Source organism: Sardina pilchardus, chromosome 24, assembly GCF_963854185.1.
Source record: "Sardina pilchardus chromosome 24, fSarPil1.1, whole genome shotgun sequence".
Classification (NCBI taxonomy): Eukaryota; Metazoa; Chordata; class Actinopteri; order Clupeiformes; family Clupeidae; genus Sardina; species Sardina pilchardus.
Window position 1 is genome coordinate 23,026,275 of NC_085017.1, and position 25,246 is coordinate 23,051,520.

Below are 25,246 nucleotides of genomic sequence, written 5' to 3' on the forward strand. Positions count from 1 at the left end.
ATAATAATTAATATTATCATACACATTAAAGGGAAATGTTAATAGACAAATAAAGTATATAAAAGAAGGAATAACTTCTTAAATAATTAAATAAATGGATGAAAGGCAAAAACATATTTGGAGAGTAAGGTGGCCTCACTTGTTTGAGGTTGTAGGCTATCGGTTGTATATGCCGATGTATATTCTCCTATTGCAGTTTTTGTGATGTATTTTTCCTACAATTGTTTGTTCTGTAAACTCACATCTGAGGTCTGTACAATGACTGCACTCATTGAGAAATGCAGGTCTGTTTCAACAGCAGTGGGAGGATACGCTTTAAGGATTATATGACATACTGTGAAATGTGGGGGAGTATTTTACCCCAGGGGAGCATTTTCCCTAATAGCCTATGGGGTTTCTTTATGCCTATGTAGCAGTAGCCTATACTAGCCTTTTCTATTCTGTAATATCTCCTATATTCTGTAATATATCCTTGCCCTGCCCTCTGTGTTCCTATCGTAGGCTACAGTCTTAAAGTATTTCTATAGAATATCCCAAAACAAGGTAAGATTTCTGTAGTTCTGTCCTCATATCCTTATTGTCTTATATATAACACGTTCTCCACAATTGCCCCCCCCCCTAGCCTCCAAGTGCTCTCTCTCTGTCATCACTATAGATATATGTTCTCATTACCCGTTTCCCTGTTCCTCATAGCTTACTTTAAACAAGTTGGTTTTTAATTGAGCCTATCTTGCCTTACTTTTCTCCAACACCTGTATCAATGTTATGTGTTCTATTTTGTTATCACAAAATCTTTTTTTTTTAAATCACCCTGCCCTAGTGAGATGATTTCATACCCTCTCCCCTTTCATTTTTAAACAAGGTCTTATTCCCCCCTTTTGTCCCCTGAGGTGACCTTTTAGAACACACCTAGAAATTTAAGACCTGACCTGAAAGTCTTTTAAACAAAACCAGTTTCTAAATTGTAATCTAGAAACCCACTGTTGTTGGATTTCACCTACTGGCAAACTAGATCAGCAACACAGCCCCAATTTGTTCTGTATCAGCTGATGGTGGAAGACAACTACACATGTAAGAACTTCTTACAGTGTACAGACACAACATAATTTTGTCCCCGTGAATTCTCATCAACTTCCTTTATTGACAGGATATCATACAAGACACCATGAAGGGTGTACAACAATGTTGAAGACATTCAAAGATATTTACTAAAATAGTGAAAACTATTGAATACTGTCGCTAATCCAATGATGTAAGAGCAGATTTTATAAAGAAATTAGTACATTTGATAAGGCGGGATTTTAACTGCATCAATTATCACAAAATGATCACAAAAATCCTCTTTGTGTCATCTCATTTTCATGTGTACATTGATACAGTTCTTCATTCAGGCAATTTAACTCAAACTCAAAAATAGAGGGGCAGAGAAAAAGAGAGAGATAGAGAAAGAGAGAGAGCATCATGACACTGAATTTCTGCCTCATTTCTACACATCTGATCTCAAATTGCTCTGTGTTCAGTTTCTTGTTTTGCTTCGAAGTGGCCTCCACCCCCAAAAATACACACCTTCCTCTTCTCCGCCTCAGGTTACTTTCTCCCAAAGCGGAACCCAAAGCCTCCTTTCTCTCTGTTAAAAGCTTGCAACCCTCCAGCAATGGAGTGCAGCGCTTCGTTCTTCCTCTCCCCCACCTCCTCGCCCCCATCCTGGAAATGCAGGGCGTTCATTGACCCGTCGGGAAGCGTGCCCAGTGGTCGTCTTCCAAAGTCCTCGCCCAAGTCCCTCCGTTCGCTGCGCTGGCCCCAGCTCCTCTCCATCTCCTCTCGCAGGCCCAGGTGCACCACCTCGGGAACCAGCTCGCGGATCAGCCCCCAGGGCTGGAAGACTGCCGATGGGCCAATCCCCGGAGCATCCAGGGCAGCCTGGAGCTGCTGCAGGGCGGCATCCCAGTTAGGATCCTCCAAGCTGGGCAGCAGGGGAACGGGGTGTGGGAAGGCATCTCCACTGGAGGTGAGCACCAGCAGAACCACAGAGAGGAGGGCTGGGGCCGGTAGTGACGAACACAGATAGAAAGACACTTTCATCTGGTGAGAAAAGTAGTGAACATTTGTTTGAGAGACTGTGTGTAAAATAAAAGGTCACAAACAAGCACTTGGAATGGTCCCTTACAAACACCTGCAATGTCTTGAGATATAGCTGTTTAGGGGAACAAAAATGTTATTCCAACTAAAAACAAATATTCCTAACAGAGAATTACAGACTAAGCTTCAATTAAGAAGAGAAACCATCAGAAATCAAGTCAAACTTTATATTACCTTGCTAAAGGAAGTGGATCTGTCCTTGGGTTTTCTGGTAGACTTTTTAAACCCAAATCAGTGTTCTAGGTCAGGGATATAAAGCCTCAGCACCTTGGCCGGTGATTGGCCTTCCTATTTCTTGACGCACGAGGAGAACATGACAACGTCGCTAACATTCTTGCAACTTGGAGACAGCCTGCTTAAATGGCTGATCCAAAAGTGACCAATTATCAACGATTGTGGCATCGTTCATTCATTATTCCTGGACAAACTCTGATTATCCAACCAAGCCATTGTTCTTCCTTTCCTCCTTGCCAGGAAGACAGCAAGTCACCTGGAAGAATTTCATGGAACCATCCCTGTAGGTACGTTGCATGGTTGTTTGAGCTCATTAAAGGTGATTTGTGTGATTGATGAATCTTATTGGCCTCCTTGCGCAATTATGTCATGAACGTGTTATTTCCTGTGAAGTTATGTTAGCTAAGTAGGACAGTCTTTCCCATTAGGCATGTGAAAAACACACTTGTTGCATGGGTATGGTTCCTCCAGTGATGAATTACATCACAATGTACAAATATCTTGATTTAATGAATTGTAATAATTTTCACCATAACTCAAAACATACCACACTGTACAGGTAAAAGCATTTATGTGCATTGGGTTTAAGTTTATATGAAATATTCTGCTTCCTCTTGTGTTTGGTCAGCTATATCAACTCCTTGGTCAGTCAATATTTCATTACCCTCAATACAACCAAATTATTGAACCTCCGGTCAGCCTCTATCCACTCTTTCCAGAGCTGTATATCTAGATACGGCTCTGATTCTTTCTACCCACCCGTCTCCTTGTGAAAGGATCAATACAGGGGCAGGGCAAACAATATACTCTGCAGGTGGAAGTAGAACACATACTATTGAGTAGCCTGGTTGTACCATACCCTCGTACTAATATCGTACAGAGGTAATGGTGAAGGGAAATGAAAATTGAGTGGAAGCTTACGTATGGCTATGCCAGGCTAACTATTGAGTAACATTACAATGGACACACACAGAGTTTAAGAGAATTCCATAGTTATTCTTTCCTAATGAAACTGTTAGACAATGCTACTCTAAGGGGGGGAAACATGCCATAATAATAATAATAATAATAATAATAATAATAAAAAAGTATCACAATTTATTGATACAAACAGCATGAATATTATACATACAAAAACAAAAACACAATATGTAGCCCCACAGTCTGACTGTGCTGATCGGTCAGCTCTGAGCCGTCACATATTATGACCAGCCACATAATGAAGAACTCGGTACATTAAAAAAAACATCCACTGTTCACACACAATTAATTTACAGCTTTAAAACTATACAGAACATCATGTAAAAATAATAACTCATGTATTCTGAGTCTGACTGTGCAGCTGACCATGTAGCCATAAGCAGTCCCTGGATTTACATCTCTTCCCACCAGAGTAGTTGACTGTGGAATGGTTCTTGATTAGATACGGCATGGTTCCATATTATTATAAGTCCAAACAGTCTAGATCAGACAGAACAGAACCGGATTCTCTCCAGTCGTCAATGACATCCCCTACCAAAAGGTTGTATAAGTGTCCTTAAATGAGCCGTTGGCAGGTCAGTAGACACCTTGCCTCAGAGCCGCTCCACTCCTCTGATGCGGCGTACCAGCTGCAGGTCTCGGGGGAAGAGGGTCACTCTTTTGGCATGGATGGCACACAGGTTGGCATCGGAGAAGAGACGCACCAGAAACGCTTCAGCTGCCTGTGGGCCCCAAGGAGACCATGCCATGAGCCAACAAACTTACACCAAGGACCAAGCAAACACACAGTGCATGGCGAAGCAGTCGCAGCTTAAACTAGTCATTTCTGATGCTGTATGCTAATACTGGCTAGTTCTGCCAACGGGGAGCACCGGAGTCTGTTCCTCTGAGACCTGTCATCGACCAGTTTGAGTTACAACTTCTGGTGTTTTTCTTTTTTTTGAAAATGTGCTTTTTATCCGTGTCCCTGTAGGCACTTCAATGTCACTCACATGTGATGCCTCTAACTAAACTTTAATTTTTATTTATTTTATATTTCACATTTTCATGGATTTCCTTGTGAAACTTTATCAGTATCAGTACCCCCCCCCCCCCCCCCCCCCCCTACCCCACACACAAAAGAAAGACGCCCTGTGGCATGACACGATTTTTGATCGGGTCTAGTGCACACTTTGTGTCAAGCAAAGTTAAACTTTTTAAATCAAACAGCCATGAAACTGAAAAGGCACTGAAAAGAAAGTAGAGTAAACAGGGACAGAAAACCGGGACCACTCGTACCTCCTGAAGAGCCAGAAGAGCGTAGCCCTGCCACCTTAAGTCATCTCGACAGAAACTCATACAGATCTCCCTCACCTGTCAAACAATAAAGAGACAACACAATGCCACAGCAGTCAATCAGGTGCAGTAGTCACAAGACTGAACGCCAGAGACCTCTGAAGTTCGCCTACAAAAAAGCTACCATTTTTGCCCAAATAAGGAGATCCGGTCTCTTGAGATTTTTTCTTTGGGAAATGAACATGGTTATTTTCTAATTATCGCACCTGTTAAACTCTATGGAAACTTAAACTAAATGGAAATGCAGATGTTTTGCACTACACAGTTTTGTCCTCTGCCTTCGAGTGTTTACTGTGATCTTCAGTAGATGAAGACGGCACACTTTGATCTTTGCTACCCTAGAGCCAACTTACAATGCAATTTGCCATAGGTAGTTAGCTTCAATTAACAGCTGGATCTCCTTATATGGGCAAAGATGGCAGCTTTTTTTTTTTTTGTAGGCGAACTTCAGAGGTCTATTACAGCATGCAGTGATACAAATGCATTAACAGCTGACAGCCATCTGTCAATGTTCAGTGCAGATGGGGTCTTCCCAAAGCTATTATCTATTAAACAGGGGTACAATTTGGTTATATATTTGCCAACATCATGCAGCAGACATGTAAAAAAAAAGTGGGTTCAGTGAAAATAGCTGGGGAAGGCAATGCTTGTTATGAATGAACACCATCCAAATGACTAAAATTCAAATTGGGTATTAATAGCCACAACTAGTATGACAGTTTGTCTTTAGAGTGATTTCCCCCCCCCCCATTCCTGCCTACAAATCTAGCCTTATTCGGCATGTGTAAAATCTCTATTCTAATAAGTGAGACTGTGAGAACAAGAACAAAGCAAGTTTGAGACTAGCTGTACCAGACGGGAGAAGGGTGCTTTGCGAAGCAGAAGGTCTGTGGATTTCTGATACTTCCGGATTTCCATCAGGGCTTTTGTACCGGGTCGGAACCGCTTTTTCTTCCGAGGAGAGCCCTCTGTGAGGTGGGTCGAAAGGGAGCAGGGAGGAGGGAGGAGTTAGTTTCAGAAGGGTATTCCAAGAACGTAGTTTAGAATCAAACCCGGGTGAGATGATCCCGAGTTAGTAGTAAACTTTGGCATTGTAGAGCTATATTTCTGGCAAATCACACAAACAACTGCCTCACCTGTTGGTCCACTATCACGTCTAACCCTTGGTGGAGGAGCGGGGGGAGATCTCTTTTTGGGAGCAGCTCCCTTTCGCCGATGTTGTGGAAGGGGACGCATTGCACGTGTGAGTGTGACTTTCCGAGGTCCTGCAAAATCATAAACAGGGTCATGTGTCTCATATGAAAATATAGACTAAAAACAAGTCAATCAGACACTGCAGTGGAACTGCCAGCATACCCATCATAATATAAAATAAGCTTACAAAAACATTCTCCAAATGATCTTGCAACGATTGCTTAACCTATCTGTAAAGGAATTATAAGAACATGGCTCTCTCTCTCTCTCTCTGTGTGTGTGTGTGTGTGTGTGTATAAAATGGACTAGTTGTGTGCAGTTTGCACTGTGCATTCTGTGACAGTGTGCAGAATGCAAAGTTGCTGCATTACGAGGACCACTGACACAGTGATTGTCACAACCAGTCACTAACAGCTGTTATGCTGGTCGTTTGCGATGGTTCATTCAGAGACAAAAATACCTTTAACTTCGGGGAGCACAAACAGATGGATTATCGCTAACGTATACTAACGTTGACGCAAACATCAAGTGGCATCAATGCAACATAACGTTTACGATAGTGTGAGTAAACGTCAACCAAAACCTTGAATGACAACTGATTATCGCTCAATTAGCAATCCAACATCTGTTAGTTTGCTGGTTAGTAGAAACGTTAGTTATTGCACACTCGTCAGTTCTACTGGCTAACGTTAACGTTAACGTTAATGCTAAAAGTTACTTTACCCTAGCCTGGTCAAGCATGCATGCCCTGGTTTTAAACTGACAGTGTAATGATCGGCCGAATGCATCTGCTGCTTACAATAAAATAATGCAATATCATGTGCACGACAATGGCATTAAACAACAGAACCCATCTGTCAATACCCTTAAATCCCAAATCATGCAACATTTAACAAACATTAAAGTATTCTTACTAGTTTCATCGAGCACTCCAAAGCACACCAACTCCGCAAACGATTCAAACAATGCTACGTGAAACTTTTGCTTTTCGTGTCCAATCAGAAGAGCACTTCATGAATGATATATGCAAGACACGCCTATCCTGCTTGCTGATTGGATGGTTACTACCTAAAGCATCTTTGGTTTCCACAACACTGGCGTAAGATGAACAGAAAAGAAAATGTTTTCTAATTTGTCATTGTGATGTTGAGTTTAAATCGCTTAGCCAAAGCATATCTAAAAAATAACTGTAATGATGATTTGGCTTTTTTTATTTGCCATCTCTAATTGCACTATGAAAAAAGAAAGAAGTTGCTTTGGTCATTTTCTGGCAGAGCTCTGCGTCTAGCATCAACTCTCTGCTGCCACCTACTGCTGTGAATGTGAATGACTCAAATATACATAAAGCAAGCAGCCACACCCAGAGGGCCTACTCCGCTATCTCTTTGCAGACAAACTGAACAGACTCAGACAATATTTCAGAAGACAGTGCAACCTGGAAGCACAACGTATTTTTGAGTACGGAATAAATACTTTTAGCATTTTTAGTGTATTATACCAATACAGTCAGTTGTGATAGCGTATGCCCACGAGTAGAGAAATTGACTCTATCTCTGATATTGCACTATTCCCATCCTCTTTTCAATTGTATATTGCATCTTGCCTGTGCCTGTTGAGGTGTCCACGACTATGGCAACCTTGACAGGGACAACAAGGAGGCGGACATTACCAGCTGCATTCCCCCTCTGCACAATTGCATTACTCTATCCCACCCACAGTGTCTATTCATTTGCAAATGCATTCTATGTATTTCACTGCATTCTTTACATTAGTAATCATATGCATGTGATGTGACAAATAAACATCCTTGTGTCCTTCTATCCTTGTATACTGTATTTTATTCTTATACATATCCTTATTCTGCTGCCCTCCATTCTATTCTTACTGTTCTGCTTTTATAATAATAATAATAATAATAATAATAATAATAATTATTATTATTATTATGAGTGTTGTACTTTGAGAGCAAAGTTATCCGGAGTCAAATTGCTTGTTTGTTTATGCAAACCTTAAACATTAATACAAAATATGAGCAGCACATTTGACCATTTCAAAAGACTACACTCAGGTGTAAATCTGAACCTTTCCTGCTACTGTTCAGTGAAGTTTGTTGTCATTGCACCTCCAAGGACCATTGTTATTTCTCATCCTCACATTACAGCATACTACTATACTTTGCTTATTCAAGTGCGGTAAACAAAAATGAATAAATAAACGAAACATATATAGAACCTAGTATAATATAGGGTGTGACCTCGGTTTTCTTCAAAACAGTATCAATTTCCATGTCATTTTTATGGTATGTTGTTTCAATTAAGCATTGTAGATCATTCTCTCCATTCTCTGGATTAAGAATTTATTGGTTTCTCATAGTCCCAAATCATCTGAGTAGCACAATTTTCAATCTGCAATTTGATCTGTTAGGCTGTTGTGTTTTTACTTTCTTTCCTCAACAGCATTACTCACTCATTGTTACTTTCACTATTCTTAAAAAGTGTTTCAGTCGGCCCATATAAAATAAAATGCATTTCTCATTGCCACACTAACGTTAAAAGGGATAGAAAATAATTGTCAAAAACTATTTTCTGCAGTGTTCCTCTCAGAGTGTTTACAGACTGTCAATGTCCATTATAGGCCTGTGAGTCAAGTGTTACTAAATCAGAGTTATTATTAGCTTCAGCAATATAATCAATAATAATAATAATGATAATAAAAAAAACAATAAAGCTGTTCATAACTAATACCCTCGTTGGGTCCATGAGATAAGGTGCACTTAAAAGGATGCTATGATGCAAGCAGTCTGTAAACCTAAGTAGGCCTGCAACTAGCACACAAACAATACAGCCTCCTACCAACAGAGGGTGCAGCCTAGTCACACAGATTACTTTTTAAACCACTTTAAAATATTCACAACCTTTCTTTTTTAAGATCAGGAAATATTTACTTTAAAATAATTATCGTTAAATTAATATAGGACATTATGTAAAAAATGATTGTGACAACAGCGTACGTGTGACATCATTGTTTACTAAGGCCTTCCCACAGGAAGTGGATCTGGTGAAAACAAGGTTGCGTTGCGTAGACTCATCCAACACAGAGATCGAAAACTCAGCAGAGCGCAGAAGTGGAGACAAGTGCAAATCAACCTGTCGTGCGAAGCGATGTACTGAACAGGTTCATGGTTTATGCCTGGCCTGAAGCGGGGACTCTCAGATGTAATCATCATATGTTTCACTTTTTGGCCAAATATGGTGAGTCTTAACGTTTGGCTGTATCATCAAGTTACTGCTAGATTGCCACCGTTAGCATGTTAGCTGGCTGACACCCGACCTGCAGCTGCACTCAATGGCATCAAGTCATTTGCTAACGGGTTGGAGATAATAAACATCAGTAGCCATGTCCTATTCTTTAGTGGAGGTATTCGTTTCAGCCTCAAGCAGTTTGATATCCATAAATGTAGAGGAAACGAGGTTTTAAAAGGACATTATGTCTTAAAATAATGGTTTTACAAACTTAGCCAGCTAATGTCAATCTTCCAAAGTCAATTCCAAGCTCGCATAGCCTACATTTTACAAAGCTAATGGAAATTAGCATTTTTACCTAGCTCTTCACTTTGTTGTTCAGTATTGAATGACTTATGACGGCAGTCTTAAGATTTGAAAGTGTGTTGATCTAAGAAAGCTCTATGTCTATGACATTAGGAAGATTTTCAAAGTCAGTGTTTTCTTGTAATCGTGAGTGGAGACACTAACTCTTAATGGTCGGTGAAGTAGTTTGGCTTAAGACTAACGAAATTGTTGATATTGGTTTGTTTCAGATCCTTTGAAGAAAACAGTCATCATGCAGTGGTAGTTAAGCCAACATCTATTTAGTCTCAGGAAAACACACTGTTCATGTTGAAACTTGTGTCAAGTTTGGCTGTCGGCGTCGCGGATATTTCTCCACACGCGGTTGAAATAGCTTAATCATTGTCCGGGCCATGTTAGGTCACTATGCCTTGCAAAGCAAAGCACAAAGGCAAAACAAGCAGTGGTCTGTGTAAAATTGGCCTCTGTATTTGCCTCGTCAAAGACACGTTGTTTTACAAGGCCTCTGTTCATATGAATGATAAATAACTACATCTATTTATTTGTCGCCACGTTAGGTTTATAGGGATTTAACGACAATGAAAGAGATTATGTGAACTCTGTATCTTATGAGTATCTAGTAAATGTCGTTATAAACTTGCAACGACTGGAGCTGCACTGATCCACTTGACATCCTAATGACTTAATGCATCTGTAATCCAAATCTTGAGATGTGTATTCACATGTGGGGGGAATAACGCTAAAGTGGGTGAGCAGAACTTTGCTTGTCAGAGGAGACAGCCATTCGCATGACTACAGATTGTGAGTGTTGTAGAAGATGTCACAAGATCTTTAATTTTTAGAAATGTGGTGGCGTCTATATTAGCTGTTCATTCTTTTTTCAAACTAAGGCTAATTCCTATTCTCAGGGGGTCTTAAAGTTCAAGGTTCTGGTGTTAAGAATAAAAGTGTTTTGAGAATTAAAAAATATCTTGGCCTTATTAATCTCATCTGAAGAGAGCTTCATCAAACCCTTCCACAATGACCGAATCTAGTTCAGAGAAAGTGTTAGGGGATGCCCTGAGTGTCGGTAAAGAAGACCAGCTGCTGAAGTCCGACGTTTCCAGTGTTGTGGCGGGTCAGAATCAGAAAGACTTGAAAGTTGGGGACACAGAAGAAGCAAACCAAAGAGGACAGGATGTGTACCCCCTGGATGAAGACCCACCTTCAGTGGAAGCCCCACCAACGCACACTGGAGACTTCTTGGATCTGGACGCAAAACCAACAGAGCCTGCCGCTGCCCCTGCTCCACTGGAGAACGGCCAGCCGGACGACGGCCTGTTGAACGTGACTCCTGAACAGCAGGTGGCCGGAGAGGGTTCAGAGGTCGCCGTGGGCCAGAGCGATGAACAGAGCCAGTCCGGCGACACTGCCTCCTTCTCTATACCCAGTCTGGACTTTTCCGAGGGCAACAACGGCGCGTCCGTGGACGAGGCGCCGTCTTCGTCCTACTCGGCCCTGGGAGCAGACGCCGGTTCCCTTAGTGTGGAGGCTGCGTGCCTGGCTGAGGAGGCTTTGCCGCCTGGGCCTTCTGGAGCAGCAGCAGCGGCGGCGGCGGCGACCGCGACCGCGGCTGGTGGGGTTGCCGCAGAGACAGAGGTGCCGGCCATGCCGGCGTACTACTTTGTGAAGTGGATCACCTGGAAGGAGAAGAAGACGCCCATCATCACGCAGAGCGAGAACGGACCCTGCCCCCTACTGGCCATCATGAACATCCTGTTCCTACGCTGGAAGGTAAGCGGAGCGTTTCTCATAGTACACAGCCCCTTAGAGCCATCCTGCAGCCAGTCACACCAACACACTGTGTACCATGCCTAATTCATACTTATTCACTCTTAGATAATATGGATGTAGCAACTGATTAGCAAGTAGACTGTCATTTCTACGTCTGTCAGTGGCGTTTCTGCTGACAGTATCTGTTTTCATCTCTGAACTAAGCAGACATAGACATAGTCAGCTATAGACGTAGACACGGTCAGCTGACAGCATACATCAGCAGTGACATTCATCAACACTCCCTGGAATGCTTCATGGACTACCTCATGACATCCTACTGTGATTGAACATGGGTCATATTCCAGTCATAGTGACACGCTGTGTGATCTGATTTCTGTCAGTTGTCTGACAGATGTCACCGATGGCATTTCTGTTGGAAGTGGTAGACCAATAGTCTGGTCAAAAAAGCCCTCATAGCATCTATTGTCTGGTAAAATACAGCTCCGCGTAGTCAGTTCAGTCTCCTCACGGTACAAAAAGCAGAGGTCTTATTGCAGGCAAAATCATATGTTCTAGAAAAAGTCTGGGATAAGTCTTTATTTGGGAAAAGGACAAGTGCCCTGTTAACCGATGTGCGCTCTGGTTAAGCTGGGGCACAAATGCCGGAGTCTGGCTCTCCAGGAAGAGCCTGAGACTGCGATGGGCTTAGTGGCCGGCTGAAGGTCAGCAGTGTTTTTGTCATGGAGATTATGATGCCAGATGTGGCTTGGAGGAGTGCTGATCCTTCGGCAGTCAGGCAGAACGTGTGTGTGTGTGTGTGTGTGTGTGTGTGTGCGCGTGCGTGTGTGTGATCTCCTTCGGCAGGCAGAAAATAAAAAGGCCGAAGCGCCGGCGGGGGCTGGCAGGCAAATGTTGTCCATCAGGATCAGCAACACGTGTGAAAGAATCGACTCCTGGCACCCTGGTGTTCACATTGCGCTGGAGAGCTGTTGAACACGGAATATTAGTTTTGTGATGCAGTTATGTGGAAAAGATAGAAAGGGACATCACAAAAGGATTACTAATATTTTTTTTTCTGATTTAATTCCATTGCTCGGCTAGGCTTTACAAGGCCCTATTGAATTTGGGGAAATTGAGGTCATTACTCACACTGACCACAGAGTGATGGTGGAATGATGGCTGCGTACTCAGTGACCCATCTCACACTGCAAACATGACAAGTCTGGAGATCTTATATTAACCGTGGAATTTCTGTCAATCAATTCAAAACTCTGGAGTCAGCTAAGCTAACTTTAATTTCTAACTTGATCTTAGCCGAGAGCCTGAAGTGTTTTCACAAAGGCACCCTGTGTCTATATTCTGTGTGTTTGTGTAAATATTTGACAAAGCCCAACCAAATAACGTGTGACCGGATATTGTCCAGAGCAAACACTGCCTGAGAGACCTCAAGCCACCACCAGACCTCCACTACTTGGTCTCTCTCCTTAGATTTTTTTCAAGTCATTCGTTCACTTTTTGTGGTTTATATATAGCACATTATGCAAGAGTCCATATACTATGAAAACAAAATGTGACAAAATGTGTCGCAGTGATAAAAAAAATGGAAAGTGCAGCATTAAACCAGCCCATTCGTAGCCTAATTCCTATTGTAATGAGTAAGTGCTGTCCTGCTGGGAGGATCGAGAGTATTTTTGTGTTTTGTACCGGTTTCTTTTTTTTTTGGGAGATGAGTACATGCATAAGCCCCTGTCCTGGTGGAGACTTCCGGAATGATTAGGCCTACCTTGTGGGTGGCTTCATCGGAAAGAATGATTTTGATAAACATTGATGAACTAAATGTTATTCCATCATTCTGGACACACATTCTCTCTCTCTTTTCTCTCTCTCTCTCTCTCCCTCTCTCTCTGGTGGTTGCTCAGTTAGACTGGTGTAATCTTGCATGTACTTGCTGCCTAGAATGATATTGTGTTTCATGTAAGCACACAACAGAACAAGGGTGCTTTTGGGAATTGCAAGCTCAGGTCATGGTCAGGTATGCTCTGAGATGCGGTGGCTTAAACTGATTGATGATTAAGCTGAGGAGGTGTGAAACTAATCCGGCATCTCCATCCCCAGGCCAAGCTCCCCCCGCAGACTGAAGTCATCACGACTGAAGACCTCATGGCTCATCTGGGTAAGATGTGTCAACTGTCTTGCATTATAAAAACAAACTTTCTTCATAAAACGGGATATGCCTCCCATCTTGCAGTAATTGATGTTCAAATTAATTTTCGATCATAAAAGGTCAGTAGAATGATTCACCATTGCTCCCATTAGCCCTCATCTCTACAAGTAGGGTATATGGTGTGAAGACACCAGCTAACATGCTAGCCTGCTCTGATCAGTCACAGTGCCAACTATGCCATTGTTTGGTGTTTACTTGGGAGTTTTAGATCATGACTCCTTACTGCTACTTTAAAAAAGCTTGATTGGTCTGGAGAAACATGCCCTATTTTTCACAACTTTATTGTGGCGTCTTAACTGCTTAAATACAGTCGTTTGTTTTTCCGTTCCAGTCAGCTAACTCTGCCAAAACAAGTCAGCTTTGTTATTGGACATTGACGTCTGAGGTGCATGATATGGTGATGGTGATGGCAAAAACTGTGGTTGAGTGCATCAAGCGTTCAGTAGATATTTTTATTTATTCAGGATTCAGGGGATGTGGCCAAGCCTAGCCCTAGTATTTTGAATATTTGCATTGATGTGCATTTCCTTGCCAAGTAAATGTCAGCATGCCTTAGAATATCTTCTGTAACCTTTAGTTGTGTTATACATTTAATTGTTAATATCTTTGCTGTTTTTTTTGTAAGGAAGTGTGTGTAAATGTTTGTTTCCATGCCTTCTGCAACAGGAGAATGTGTGCTTTCAATTAAACCAAGGGAGACTGCTGAGGGCATGGAGCTGAACTTCCAACAGGTAAGTTGTACATATCACAACAGAAATGCAAGCACACTCTGTGTCTGCATACCTCTAGATTACTTGGCAGTTGTAAGGTGGTGTGTTTGTAGGGAGGCAACATCTTGGGTAGACGATGCGGGTGTACTTCCAGTCTGAATTTGTGTTTGAATGTGTTTAACGACATGCAGGATGTGTGTCTATCTACACAGTGTAAGGTGACACACATGGCTGGTATTTGCCCAAACACTGGTGTTGTGTCCAGTGCCTAGTATCAATGGCTCCCAGAGTCTTACTGAAAAGGCTTAGACTTGTGGGATTAAGTTTACACTCAAAATGCTCTCTGTATTAGGGGGAATTGTGTATGTAGAGTCAAACAAAACATGCTTGCATTTTGCATGCATTTTTTATCTAATAATGTAATGCTGTAATGCTGTGCATTTTGATTGTTTACCTTTCAATGAATATCCACCTTCCATAGTGACCTTGTTTGTGAATTATATGAGTGGATGGATGTATGGATTGCAGATATATGCAGACAGTATTACAGTGATTTAATCGTGTTGCTAATCGTGTTGCACAATATGGCTAATATCACATGTTGTTACATTTCCATAGATATCAATCCAGCTATTAGTATTCTGTAAAAACAAATAAAACAACAACAACTCATGTTTACTTTTCTGACCTATGCACACAGAATATGAGCGATGCCATGGCGGTGTTGCCCAAGTTGTCCACAGGCCTGGACGTGAACGTGCGGTTCACAGGGGTGTGTGACTTTGAGTACACGCCTGAGTGCATCGTCTTTGACCTGCTGGACATTCCCCTGTACCACGGCTGGCTGGTTGACCCCCAGGTAAGGGCCCTGCATCAGGGAGAGTGCTGTCATATGGGTAGTTTTGTAATTAGGGTAATAAACACTTTGTTTTATGAGGCCTTCTTGAAATATCGTTACATAAATTTATCAATATCATTATTTAGGTGCAGTTTGCAAAGCGGAGAGCCTAATTCAAGGTGCAACATTTAATTTAGGTTGAAATTATATAAGCTCCAAGAGTGATGATGAGAGCTTGATGCATTCCTACTGAATCGCATGTTGTTACCAGATTTTTGTCACATTGTTGCCCCTATAAGCACAAACAAAAATAAACAATAACAGAAAATTGTAAATTGCATTAGAATATTGTTATGACACGGTTATGATTACAACAGCAACTCCAGACTCCAGCATTGTAGCAGCATGACACCGCAAGATTTGAGCTCCGTTTTTGGTTGCACTGACATTTACAGAAGCTGAGATGTAAGCACCGACCGCCCACCATGTTTTTTTTCCTGTGGAGAGCCAAGCTGATTAGTTTTACATCAAGAACACAGGCGTCAAGAAGATTTTCTTCCCCCTCTCCTGGGGAAGTCCTCATAATCCCGTTTCTATTTTTATTGTTTGAAAACAAATAAATCAACTCTTGCACATTCACAGGAATGTGTTTCAAAATGTTTCTTGAGATTAAGAATAAAACCATAAAGAGAATGAAGACATTTTTGGAAGGAGAGTTTGACGAATGTATCATAATAATGACACTAGAAATATGAAATTGGAACTAGAATGGTTCAATAATGGAGTGCATTTCTGTGGTTGACATGGATCAGCTGCTAGCTGAGGTGAATGTGTCGTTTTTAAGCTTCATCTGAAATACTGTTATCTGATCTCATATTTGTGTTGCCCTGTTATGAGGGCTGGTGTTTGCCCAACTGCTGGGTCACTCTCATTCTCGGCCCTGGGGCATCAGAAGCTGGACGGTTCCATCGCCTCTGTTCCAGTCGTATGGTCTCAGTGCCTGTCTTTGGCCTTAGTTAGATATGTACATTGTCTGGCGACTGTTGTCGTGGTTGTTTTATCTTTTTCTTTTACCACTTGTTTTCTCCCTCGCATGGTGAGCAGTGTTAACCAGAAAGAAAGGTCATGCTGACAATTTGTCAGCAATGTCTGTAAACACACCCCTGCTGTTGAGACATCACACAGCTTTTTATCATCTCAAAAAAAGAGAAATACTGTTGTTAGTTACACACCCTGTAGTGATAACAGAAATGCAGTAAGTTAATGGTGACTGACTAATGGTGACTGTTTTTGCACTTTATCATATGTTAACTGACTGGGACAGTAAGAGGGAGTTTTTGCACACACAACTGAAACTTCTTTATCTATCGCACTACCGATAGAAACTCCTGTAAGACCATTAATTACCATTAGCTACTTTAACAACCTCCCAGCGCCTCATAGATCTTATGGGAGAGTGAAACCAAAGGGTTAAAGCAGAGTTAGTAATCAAGGATCTTTGGTGAAACCATTGAGGCCATTCTTTGCCTAGTTAAAGGGATAGTTCGGGTTTTAAGACACAAAGTTATATGGGTTCCCTGTCAGCAACGTTGTGCATCAGCACTGACTTACCCCCCGACAGCGTCCTGTGAGCCGAGATCCAGACGGTTTTTGATCGTTTTTGATGCTGAAGAAAGTAGTCCGGCAAGTTGCTGGGGTCACGAAAGTAAAGTGTTTTTCTTCTCAAAACCATATGCGTTCTAAAGAGTGATATATTTGCACCACAAAAACGTTGTCCAGCTGTCAGTAGCGCGCAGTGATAGGAATCGAGAAAAATAGTGCCAAGTAGTGCCAAGTGATAACGAGGTTTGAATTTTTCCTGGACAACGTTTTTGTGGTGCAAATATATCACTCTTTTGAACGCATATGGTTTTGAGAAGAAAAACACTTTACTTTCGTGTACTTTCGGGTAAGTCAGTGCTGATGCACAACGTTGCTGACAGGGAACCCATATAACTTTGTGTCTTAAAACCCGAACTATCCCTTTAAGCACACCTTCAGGGGATTTTTTTTAATGCCAGTGACTAAAGCCATTTAAATCTATTTCAAGGGATTTTGTGATGATCACTGATCATTTCGTAAACCCGCGTTTGTATGAGTCTATATTTGGTTCCTGTCCCCCATGGCAGGTGTGGTGTGGGTGTGTAGGACCGTGTGATAGAGTTGCTCTAGTTCACTTGACTCTGGGTACTGTTGGAAAGAAAGCAGCACAGTCTGTGGTCACACACACACACACACACACACACACACACACACACACACACACACACACACACACACACACACACACACACACACATGCGCAGCTCAGTGTAACAGATCTAGGCTATACTATCAACAGCCACCATTTGGAAATAACATGTACGCATCACACCATGTATCACCATATATCACATCAACATGTGTTTGTGATGTTAAATATAATCCTATGATGTAAACATGATCCTGATAATTTTTGATCCTAAAGGCTGTGTGGGTAGTTAAAAAAAAAAAAAAGTGATGTAATTGGATCTTACTGTAATACAGTATACAATTGTCAAATGGACTGCGTCTATATAGCATTTTTCTACTCCTCGGAGCACTCCAAGTGCTTTACAGAGCACTCACACACACATGCATACGCGGCCAGTGGTTCACATACTATACAGTACACTACTCACTAAAAGTCAGGGATATTTTCGGGCTTTCGGGTTGACTTTGATCGTAAATCACCTTTGCATGCTTCTACTTTAAATGCCCCACTTTCATGATATAATACCACTGTAGCTTGGAAATCTTTATATTTTCCTTAAATTTCACCCGAAAACCAGATGTGAATAGTGTATGTTAGTGGTGCATGGCAACAGCCTTTTTCATTTTCTTCCTGAATGTGAACAGCGATGTGCTTCTGACTGGTGATGTGAATGATTTGCTGTGTATGTACTGTGTGTGTTGAATTTATAGATGTTCTTTTCTGTGTTGGTGTCTCCCTTCAGAGTCTTGAGATGGTGTCAGCTGTGGGTAAGCTCAGCTATAACCAGCTGGTGGAGAAGATCATCAACTACAAACACTCCTCCGACAGCAGCCAAGTCAGTGAAGGTGCGGAAGCTTATCACCTGCTTTTCACACACGCCTACACACACACACACACACACACACACACACACACACACACACACACACACACACACACACACACACACACATACACACACACACACCCACATCCAATGTGTACCAACATAGACACACACGTACTGAAGATCAACTACAAGCACTCCTCTGACAGAAACAAGTGGAGTCAGTGAAAGGTGTGGCAGCTTATCACCTACACACACACAAACACACACACACACACACACACACACACACACACACACACGCACACAGAACAGAACAGAACAGAACAGAACCGTGTGCCTTTCCAATACAATTAAACAAACACACACATACACAGACACACAGAGAACAGTGTGCTTCTCCTACGCAAACACATGTGCACATCTCAGTGTCCCTGGCTGCACCTCAGCTTACCTCTGATCCCATTCGAACAACTCTGCAAACACACTCCACAACCAGAACAATCACACTGGGGGAACAGATGGGGGGGATTTGTCATCAACTCCCCACACATTCTGTCTAGACAAGTCATGGTGATTCCATTAACAGTAAGGAGGACGGTCTCAGATGATCACTGATGTGATCGTAAAAGGCCTGTGCACGGCTGATATGGAGGAGCGAGGCGGAGGACAAACGCAGTGTTTTATTGCTGGCTCCCTTTCATCCTGTAATTGTGCGTGTGTGTGCTGGTCATCCCTCCCTCTGTTCTACAGTGTGCAGTGTGCAAGGCACAGGCGCCTTTTGTTTGCTCATCACATGACTCACTCCTCTCTTCTCCCTCTCCCTCTCCTTCTCTCCATCATCCATCCCTCCCTATCCCCTGCTTTCCATCTATGTTCTCTCTCTCTCTCTCTCTCCTTATTGCTCCTTTTGTTCCTCATTTCCTCTTCCTCTTTCTGCTTTTCTGTTTCCATCTTTCTCTCTCTCTCTCTCCTTATTGCTCCTTTTGTTCATCATTTCTCTCTTCCTCTTTCTGCTTTTCTGTTTCCATCTTTCTCTCTCTCTCTCTCTCTCCATCGCTCCTCTCCTCCCTCAGGTTTGGTGGCAGAGCAGTTCCTGGAGTCCACGGCCACCCAGCTGTCCTACCACGGCCTGTGTGAGCTCAACACCACGGCCAAAGAGGGCGAGCTGTCCGTCTTCTTCAGGAACAACCACTTCAGCACAATGATCAAGCACAAGGTGCACACCGCCTGCCTGCCTGCCTGTGCAATGGGCAGTGCCATTAGTTTAAGTGCGCTTACTGTATGTGTATCCATTGCAAGACATGCCATACATTTACTATGGCATACATCTGATATATAAGCACATTTATGTTCTATATAACGTGATGTAGTCGGGGTAAAAGACGGTAGTTGATGTTATGAATTCAATTGCTGACAACTAATCAGAAAGCAAAATGAAATTGCATTGTACTGTTATTACATATGTTGTCTAGAATGAACTATATGCCTCTGTACTAAGGTCTTCATACTTTTTGACCTTTGGTGACCTTTGACCTGTATTTGACCCCAGGGGCATCTGTACCTGTTGGTGACGGACCAGGGCTTCCTGCAGGAGGAGAGCCTTGTGTGGGAGAGCCTACACAACGTGGAGGGCGACGGGAACTTCTGCGACTCGGACTTCCGCCTGTGCCACCCTCCGCAGCGTGGCGCGGCTTCACCCACTGCTGCCGCCCCCACCCCTCAGCAGCAACAGCAGCAGATCGATCAGGTACGCAGAGCCAGACAAAAGCTACCGTGCGCTTGCCTCTCTTGGGATCGGGGAGAAGGGCCTTGATGCACAGTTCCGATTTTCTGCCTAACGTAATTTCCCGACTATTAGCCGCGGCTTATACATTAATTTTGAAAAATTTCTTCGGCTATGAGGTTAATCCAGGGGGGCAGTTAATATGGCGTTAGTATGGTTTTGTTTATTTTATCTTGCAATAAAACACTGTCCTGCGGCTTATACACAATGCGGCTTATATGAGGGAAATTACTGTAGATCTGATTTTTTGGACTGCCTGTTTACATCTACGTTTGAGAGTGGCCCATATCAGATATCTGTGTTTACATGGTTAGCAGAGGATCGACATACACACTAGAGGAATTTTGGTCATCAAAATAAAAGCAGTCAAACATACGGTACTGCAAATGCACAAAATAAGCTTGCATTAGGGTGTGTCAGTGGCTAGTTATTTACTTTTGTTTCCATAGTATCTTGAAGTCTGCAAAATATAATTTTTTATTTTAAGGCGAAAAAGAAAGTGGAGAACCTACTGCTTTCAATTAAGCTTTTCCATCTCTGTTTTCATTTTATTTTACACCCTTCTGCCAGTTGTGTGTTTATGTGAAACTGAAAACAAAATTGTGATGTTGTGAAAGTGAAAAAAGTGAAAACGTAAAAGACTGAAAGTGACAGGAAATATCCGATCTGCCTGTTTAGACTGCAGTTGAATTGGCACATATCTGACTCATATTGGACTTATTTCCACATATGATTGTGGCCTGAATCTGATCTGAAATCCATGCGTCTGCTAACACGTCCATTGCCACAAATTAGTTAAAATGTGGAATTGGGTCACATTTAACTGATGGTGTAAATGTAGCCTTGGCATTCTTTTTATTCAAACATAGTAACTTGCCACAAAAAAAAAAAAAAAAAATCTTGGTTATCTTCTGGGTTTCACATACAGTACTCCCTATCCCATATAATCTCATATTTAGTCTCTTTCGCGCTCTCTCTTTCCTTGTCAAAAGGAGGTGGTTGGTGAATGTGGTGATTTATGAACTGCAGCCTAAATGCTTGTCTCTCTTGCATCTATCTTATATCTTAAATCTATACATTTATGTATGTTTGTATGTGTATATGTTGGATGCTGTGTTTGTACAGCTGCTGAAACACTGTAATTTCCCCTTGGGGATTAATAAAGTATACCTATCTGTCTATCTAGTATCTCTCTCGCTCACTAATCCTCTGTCCCTTGGTCAGGACTACCTGGTGGCCATGTCGTTGCAGCAGCAGCAGGGTGCAGCCCCGGGGCCGCTGAGTGACCTGGAGTTGGCCAGGCAGCTCCAGCAGGAGGAGTATCAGCAGCAGCAGCAGCAGCAACAGCAGCAGCAGCAGCAGCAGCAGATGTCCACAGCGTCCTCCGCACAACAGGTGTGTGTGCTGGCGTTTTTTAATTCTGTGGACAATAGGTGCCTCTAATTTGGCTTTTATACGTCCGCCCTCGCTCCTCAGGCCTCGATCCTCACTGATGTACATACAGAATGATGGGGCGGCAACAATGGGATAGTCTATCCCTCCTTCTATCTTTCTTTATGTAGATCAGTGAGGATCGAGGCCCGAGGAGGTAGGGAGGATGTGTAAACGCTGAATGAGAGGCACCCATTCTGTCTCTGCATGGTGTGGATGAATCATGCTGTTTAATTGTTACCTGTGTTACAGGTTTTAAGTGTTATTTACATCATTTCATTGTTTCCAGGGGAGAGGCCAAGCCCCAGCCCAGCAAACACGTCGGCGGGACAAGAAAGACGACTCAGACTGTACCTTATTATAGGGACCTTGTTGCCATTCACGACACCTCACCTGTGCCCTCCAAATGCTTGTCTGCTTTTGTGGGCAAAGCCAAGGACTTTGCAAGTGCACACTCTCAAACACTTGTATACATACATACATACATACATACATACATACGTACATACGTACATACGCATACACATACACACACACACACACACTTGTGTGCAAACACACAACACTCATGCATACTCATATTCGTATACTCAGGAGAACCCATCTCCTCTGAGCGGTCATCTTAATGCCAAACCCAGCACCATCCTACCAGCTATGCCATAATCCTTATCCACAATGCCAACACTCAGCACCCTCTGCTCACATCCTTGCCATCTCACTCCACACCACCAGGGCGCAGCAGTGAGCGCCCCCTCAAACTGAAACATTGTAACATGGGAATAAAAAAAAAGGAAGTGAAGTAGCACCTCTTAAAATGTGAGGCTTTTTCAGCAAAGTGACTAACTGCCATAAGCTGCTGCTATTGAGTCGTTACACTGCCTGCATCTCTCACCCTGGCCTCAGTGGAGCACTCAGTTGTCCATTTAAACCCTCTTGATAGAGTGGTCCATCTAGAATGGAGTGGCCTGTCTAATTTAGTGGTGGTCATGGAAACGATCAGCAGTGTAGCAAGCCTGTGCCTGAAGAGAAGCTGTAGTAAATACGAGGCGAACCTCTGAACATAATCTGTTATGTTTTTGGCTGGAGGTAATACATGGCAAAAGTAACAAAATGGTATATTTTGTACTGGTTCACCTCAAGTAATAACATAGGAGAGATAAAAATGAATGCTTTGTTTAAAAGATTGAGTAGAGATCCTAAAATGTAATTCTCTCAACGAAGACGACAAACCACATCCCCGAAATGGTCACTAGCGTCACCCTCTCCATGATCAGTTTTTCCCATAATCCATCTGTGGTCCCCAATACTAGGAAATCTCTATTTTTAGTATTTAGGGACATTGCCATGGTCAGTGCTGAAGTGAGTAAAGGTATGGCGGCCTGTGTTAAAAAGAGCTCGTCCAGTCCCCTGGAAGAAGGTGTGGACCATTTAGGCTTCCATATTTGAAGGTCCAACGACTGCAGCTGGGGCCTGGTTCTCTTTTATGTGCACTCTTGGCGTGCTACTCGCTTCTCTTGTGGAAAAAAAAAAAAATTGTCAACCAAATGGATGTCAAAACACCGGTGTGGTTATGTCTTTTCAATTTCATTTTTCTTTGCTTTCGTTTTTATTTAAATTTCGATTTTTGTTCTTTCTGGTGTTTCAACAGCATATGTAGTGAAGAATGTTGGTATACAGAATACAATTATGTATTTTCACAAAATTATGCAGAGCTCACAAACAGGGTAGGCGGGGCCACAACACTACAGAGAGACAGGGAGGAAGTAGTCCACTGGACAGATGTATGTCATTGAATAGGCAGATTGTTTTGGGTGACTTCAGGACCCTGTCGTTTTTAGGCCTGTCTCAACTTGTTACTATGTCTTAATCATTGTCTCACTCTTAATTTAATTTGTCAAGTCCCTCTCAGTAAAGATGATTTAAAAAAAAATAATAATATTGCAGTGTTGTTATTTATACTTGTTTATATTTCCCTGGATTTTAGTATCAAATACAAATTACAACAGAAATTCAGAGAATTATACTGCCTATAGTTTTTGTCTTCTATGTAATGTTATACTGTATGTCGACTTCGAATGACTCGTTTTCCATTGTCCTGGAAAGATGTGGGAAGTTGTCACAAGTGCTTAAGGTGCTGACCCAGACTTATGGTATGCAGACAAACTACACATACAGTATCACATATAAAAGGCAATACTGGCATCAGGCCTAGGAGAATGACCTGTAGACGGTAACACTGATCTTTCACTGATTATGGTAATGCTTTAGAATTGCTCAGTGAAATAATCAAAGCAATAATTAACATAAATCTGAAATGGCTGGTTCAATCACGTTCAATGCCATGATCGTTGGTCAAAGAGTGTCTATAACTTGATGTTGTGGACAAAGTTTTCCATCACACCAGTAGGAGAAGACCTCTGATCATTTGAAAAAGGATCTGGGGGAAAAACAAAACAAGTTGTGTCTGCAATAATTAGCTTAATTTCATGTCTGCAGCTCAACACAGCACAAAACAGTCATGTCAAAGGAGAAAGAAGAGACAAAATGCCATGTATACAGTATATACCATTAGTTTATTTACATTAGGACATAACTTCTTCCTTTAAATATAGGTCTACCCATGCCTCAGATCAGTTCCCCCCCCAACAGACATGTAGCTTAGCAAGTACTTAAAAAAGTCAGGTACAGCTGTTTTATTGCATCTCTTGAAATTATGTTATTAAAACATGCAAAGCCAAAAAATAGAATATATAATACGAAAATATATAATTGAAATGAAAACAAAATCTGAAGTCAGAGGGAAGTAAGGAAGGAAATGAAATAGCAATGGTGTAGGGCTTAACACAGACGTCGGTTCAAGTGACATAGCTTTAGTAATCTATTTCTACCACAAATGAAGGAATTTCTTGAGCATCATCATGACTACTCCAATAAGCTAAAACATGTGCAGTCCAAACCCAGAGTTTCCTTTCTGTTTGATCAAGTATTGTTTATGTTGTGCTATAGCTATTTAGGAAGTGCCGCAAGAAAGTGCAAATTAGAGGCAAAATGATCTGGAAATACTGAATCTTGTATATTCATGTTAAAATGTAGGCATACCTAGATTTAGTATTCTCAAGTTATATGTATGGTTGAAAGTGCTCTGCTTTTTTACCATGGAGAAAAACAATCTTGTTAGAAGAGCCTGTGCCAGTTGCTGCCGTGATTTAAACTACTGTACTGACATTAAGACGATATACTAATACACTGTATTAATAATTCCAGTGGTTGTAATGGTGCATTTTTATGTAAGGCTGCATAAAGACACTGAGCTGAAATGTAAATTAATACTCTCGAGTTAAGAAGTCTTCAAAGCATCGGTGGACTAGGAGGTTGGAAGGCGACACCTAGACAGCAAACAAATAAAATAAAAAAGGGACAAATGTTTATACATAGCTGCTTTCCAATTTTATTATTTCCCTCATGTTTATTCTATTTTCTAAACAGAACAAGTGATTCCACTGTGTGTGGTCACAACAACTCAGTATGCAGTCTTAGCTCTCTAAATGTACACAAAGTAGCCAGGGCAGAGCCATGAACAATTCCAATCAAAACATTTCTTCAGGAGAAGGAAAGGGAGGGATGTTATTTGCTTGGCTGTTCAGCTCACATATCAACAACCTTTTGCCAGAATCACAGAATCTGTCTGTAAGTCACCAGTGTATTTACCATAGACTCATTCATGGTGTCTCTGTAGGATACCAGGTCAAACATCATGGATGATAAGATCTTCACAACATCTAATCCTGAGGTCCCTCTTGGCACAAAACACTGTGGAGAAATATAAAAAGGTACAACTGAGCATTTTGTTCAGTAGATCAAAAGCTAATTTCATTCAAATTCATTTATAAGTCACTTTACATTAAAGTGTCAGCTAAATTAATAAATGTAGATG

General features: G+C 41.9%; 4 protein-coding genes across 5 annotated transcripts in view; 1 reads left to right on the forward strand and 3 right to left on the reverse strand.

Moving 5' to 3' along the window:
• Positions 1-1,305: 1,305 nt before the first annotated feature.
• qrfp (pyroglutamylated RFamide peptide) lies at positions 1,306-2,431 on the reverse strand. Its single transcript, XM_062530054.1, has 2 exons — positions 2,314-2,431; positions 1,306-2,082 (listed from the first exon to the last, which is right to left on the reverse strand). Exon 2 carries the CDS (start codon positions 2,080-2,082, stop codon positions 1,588-1,590), a length of 495 nt encoding a protein of 164 aa, XP_062386038.1. The 5' UTR covers positions 2,314-2,431; the 3' UTR covers positions 1,306-1,587.
• A 1,017-nt stretch (positions 2,432-3,448) lies between these two features.
• Positions 3,449-6,873, reverse strand: LOC134072618 (histone H3-like centromeric protein A). Its single transcript, XM_062529397.1, has 5 exons — positions 6,798-6,873; positions 5,826-5,954; positions 5,542-5,657; positions 4,633-4,707; positions 3,449-4,076 (listed from the first exon to the last, which is right to left on the reverse strand). The coding sequence occupies exons 2-5, from the start codon at positions 5,923-5,925 to the stop codon at positions 3,948-3,950; spliced, it is 420 nt and encodes a 139-aa protein (XP_062385381.1). The 5' UTR covers positions 5,926-5,954; positions 6,798-6,873; the 3' UTR covers positions 3,449-3,947.
• A 2,088-nt stretch (positions 6,874-8,961) lies between these two features.
• mindy1 (MINDY lysine 48 deubiquitinase 1) lies at positions 8,962-23,005 on the forward strand. The gene is made up of 10 exons (XM_062529134.1): positions 8,962-9,134; positions 9,701-11,243; positions 13,341-13,398; positions 14,116-14,180; positions 14,860-15,018; positions 18,012-18,114; positions 19,172-19,314; positions 19,648-19,845; positions 21,106-21,276; positions 21,602-23,005. Exons 2-10 carry the CDS (start codon positions 10,491-10,493, stop codon positions 21,674-21,676), a joined length of 1,725 nt encoding a protein of 574 aa, XP_062385118.1. The 5' UTR covers positions 8,962-9,134; positions 9,701-10,490; the 3' UTR covers positions 21,677-23,005.
• Positions 23,006-23,866: 861 nt separating this feature from the next.
• Positions 23,867-25,246, reverse strand: part of pleca (plectin a) — a 128,567-nt gene continuing 127,187 nt past the window's right edge. For both annotated transcript variants that reach the window (XM_062529854.1, XM_062529855.1), the window contains 2 exons: positions 25,021-25,122; positions 23,867-24,698 (listed from right to left, as the gene is read on the reverse strand). The gene's annotated coding sequence lies outside the window, so the exon portion shown is untranslated. The remainder of the gene's footprint in view (positions 24,699-25,020; positions 25,123-25,246) is intronic.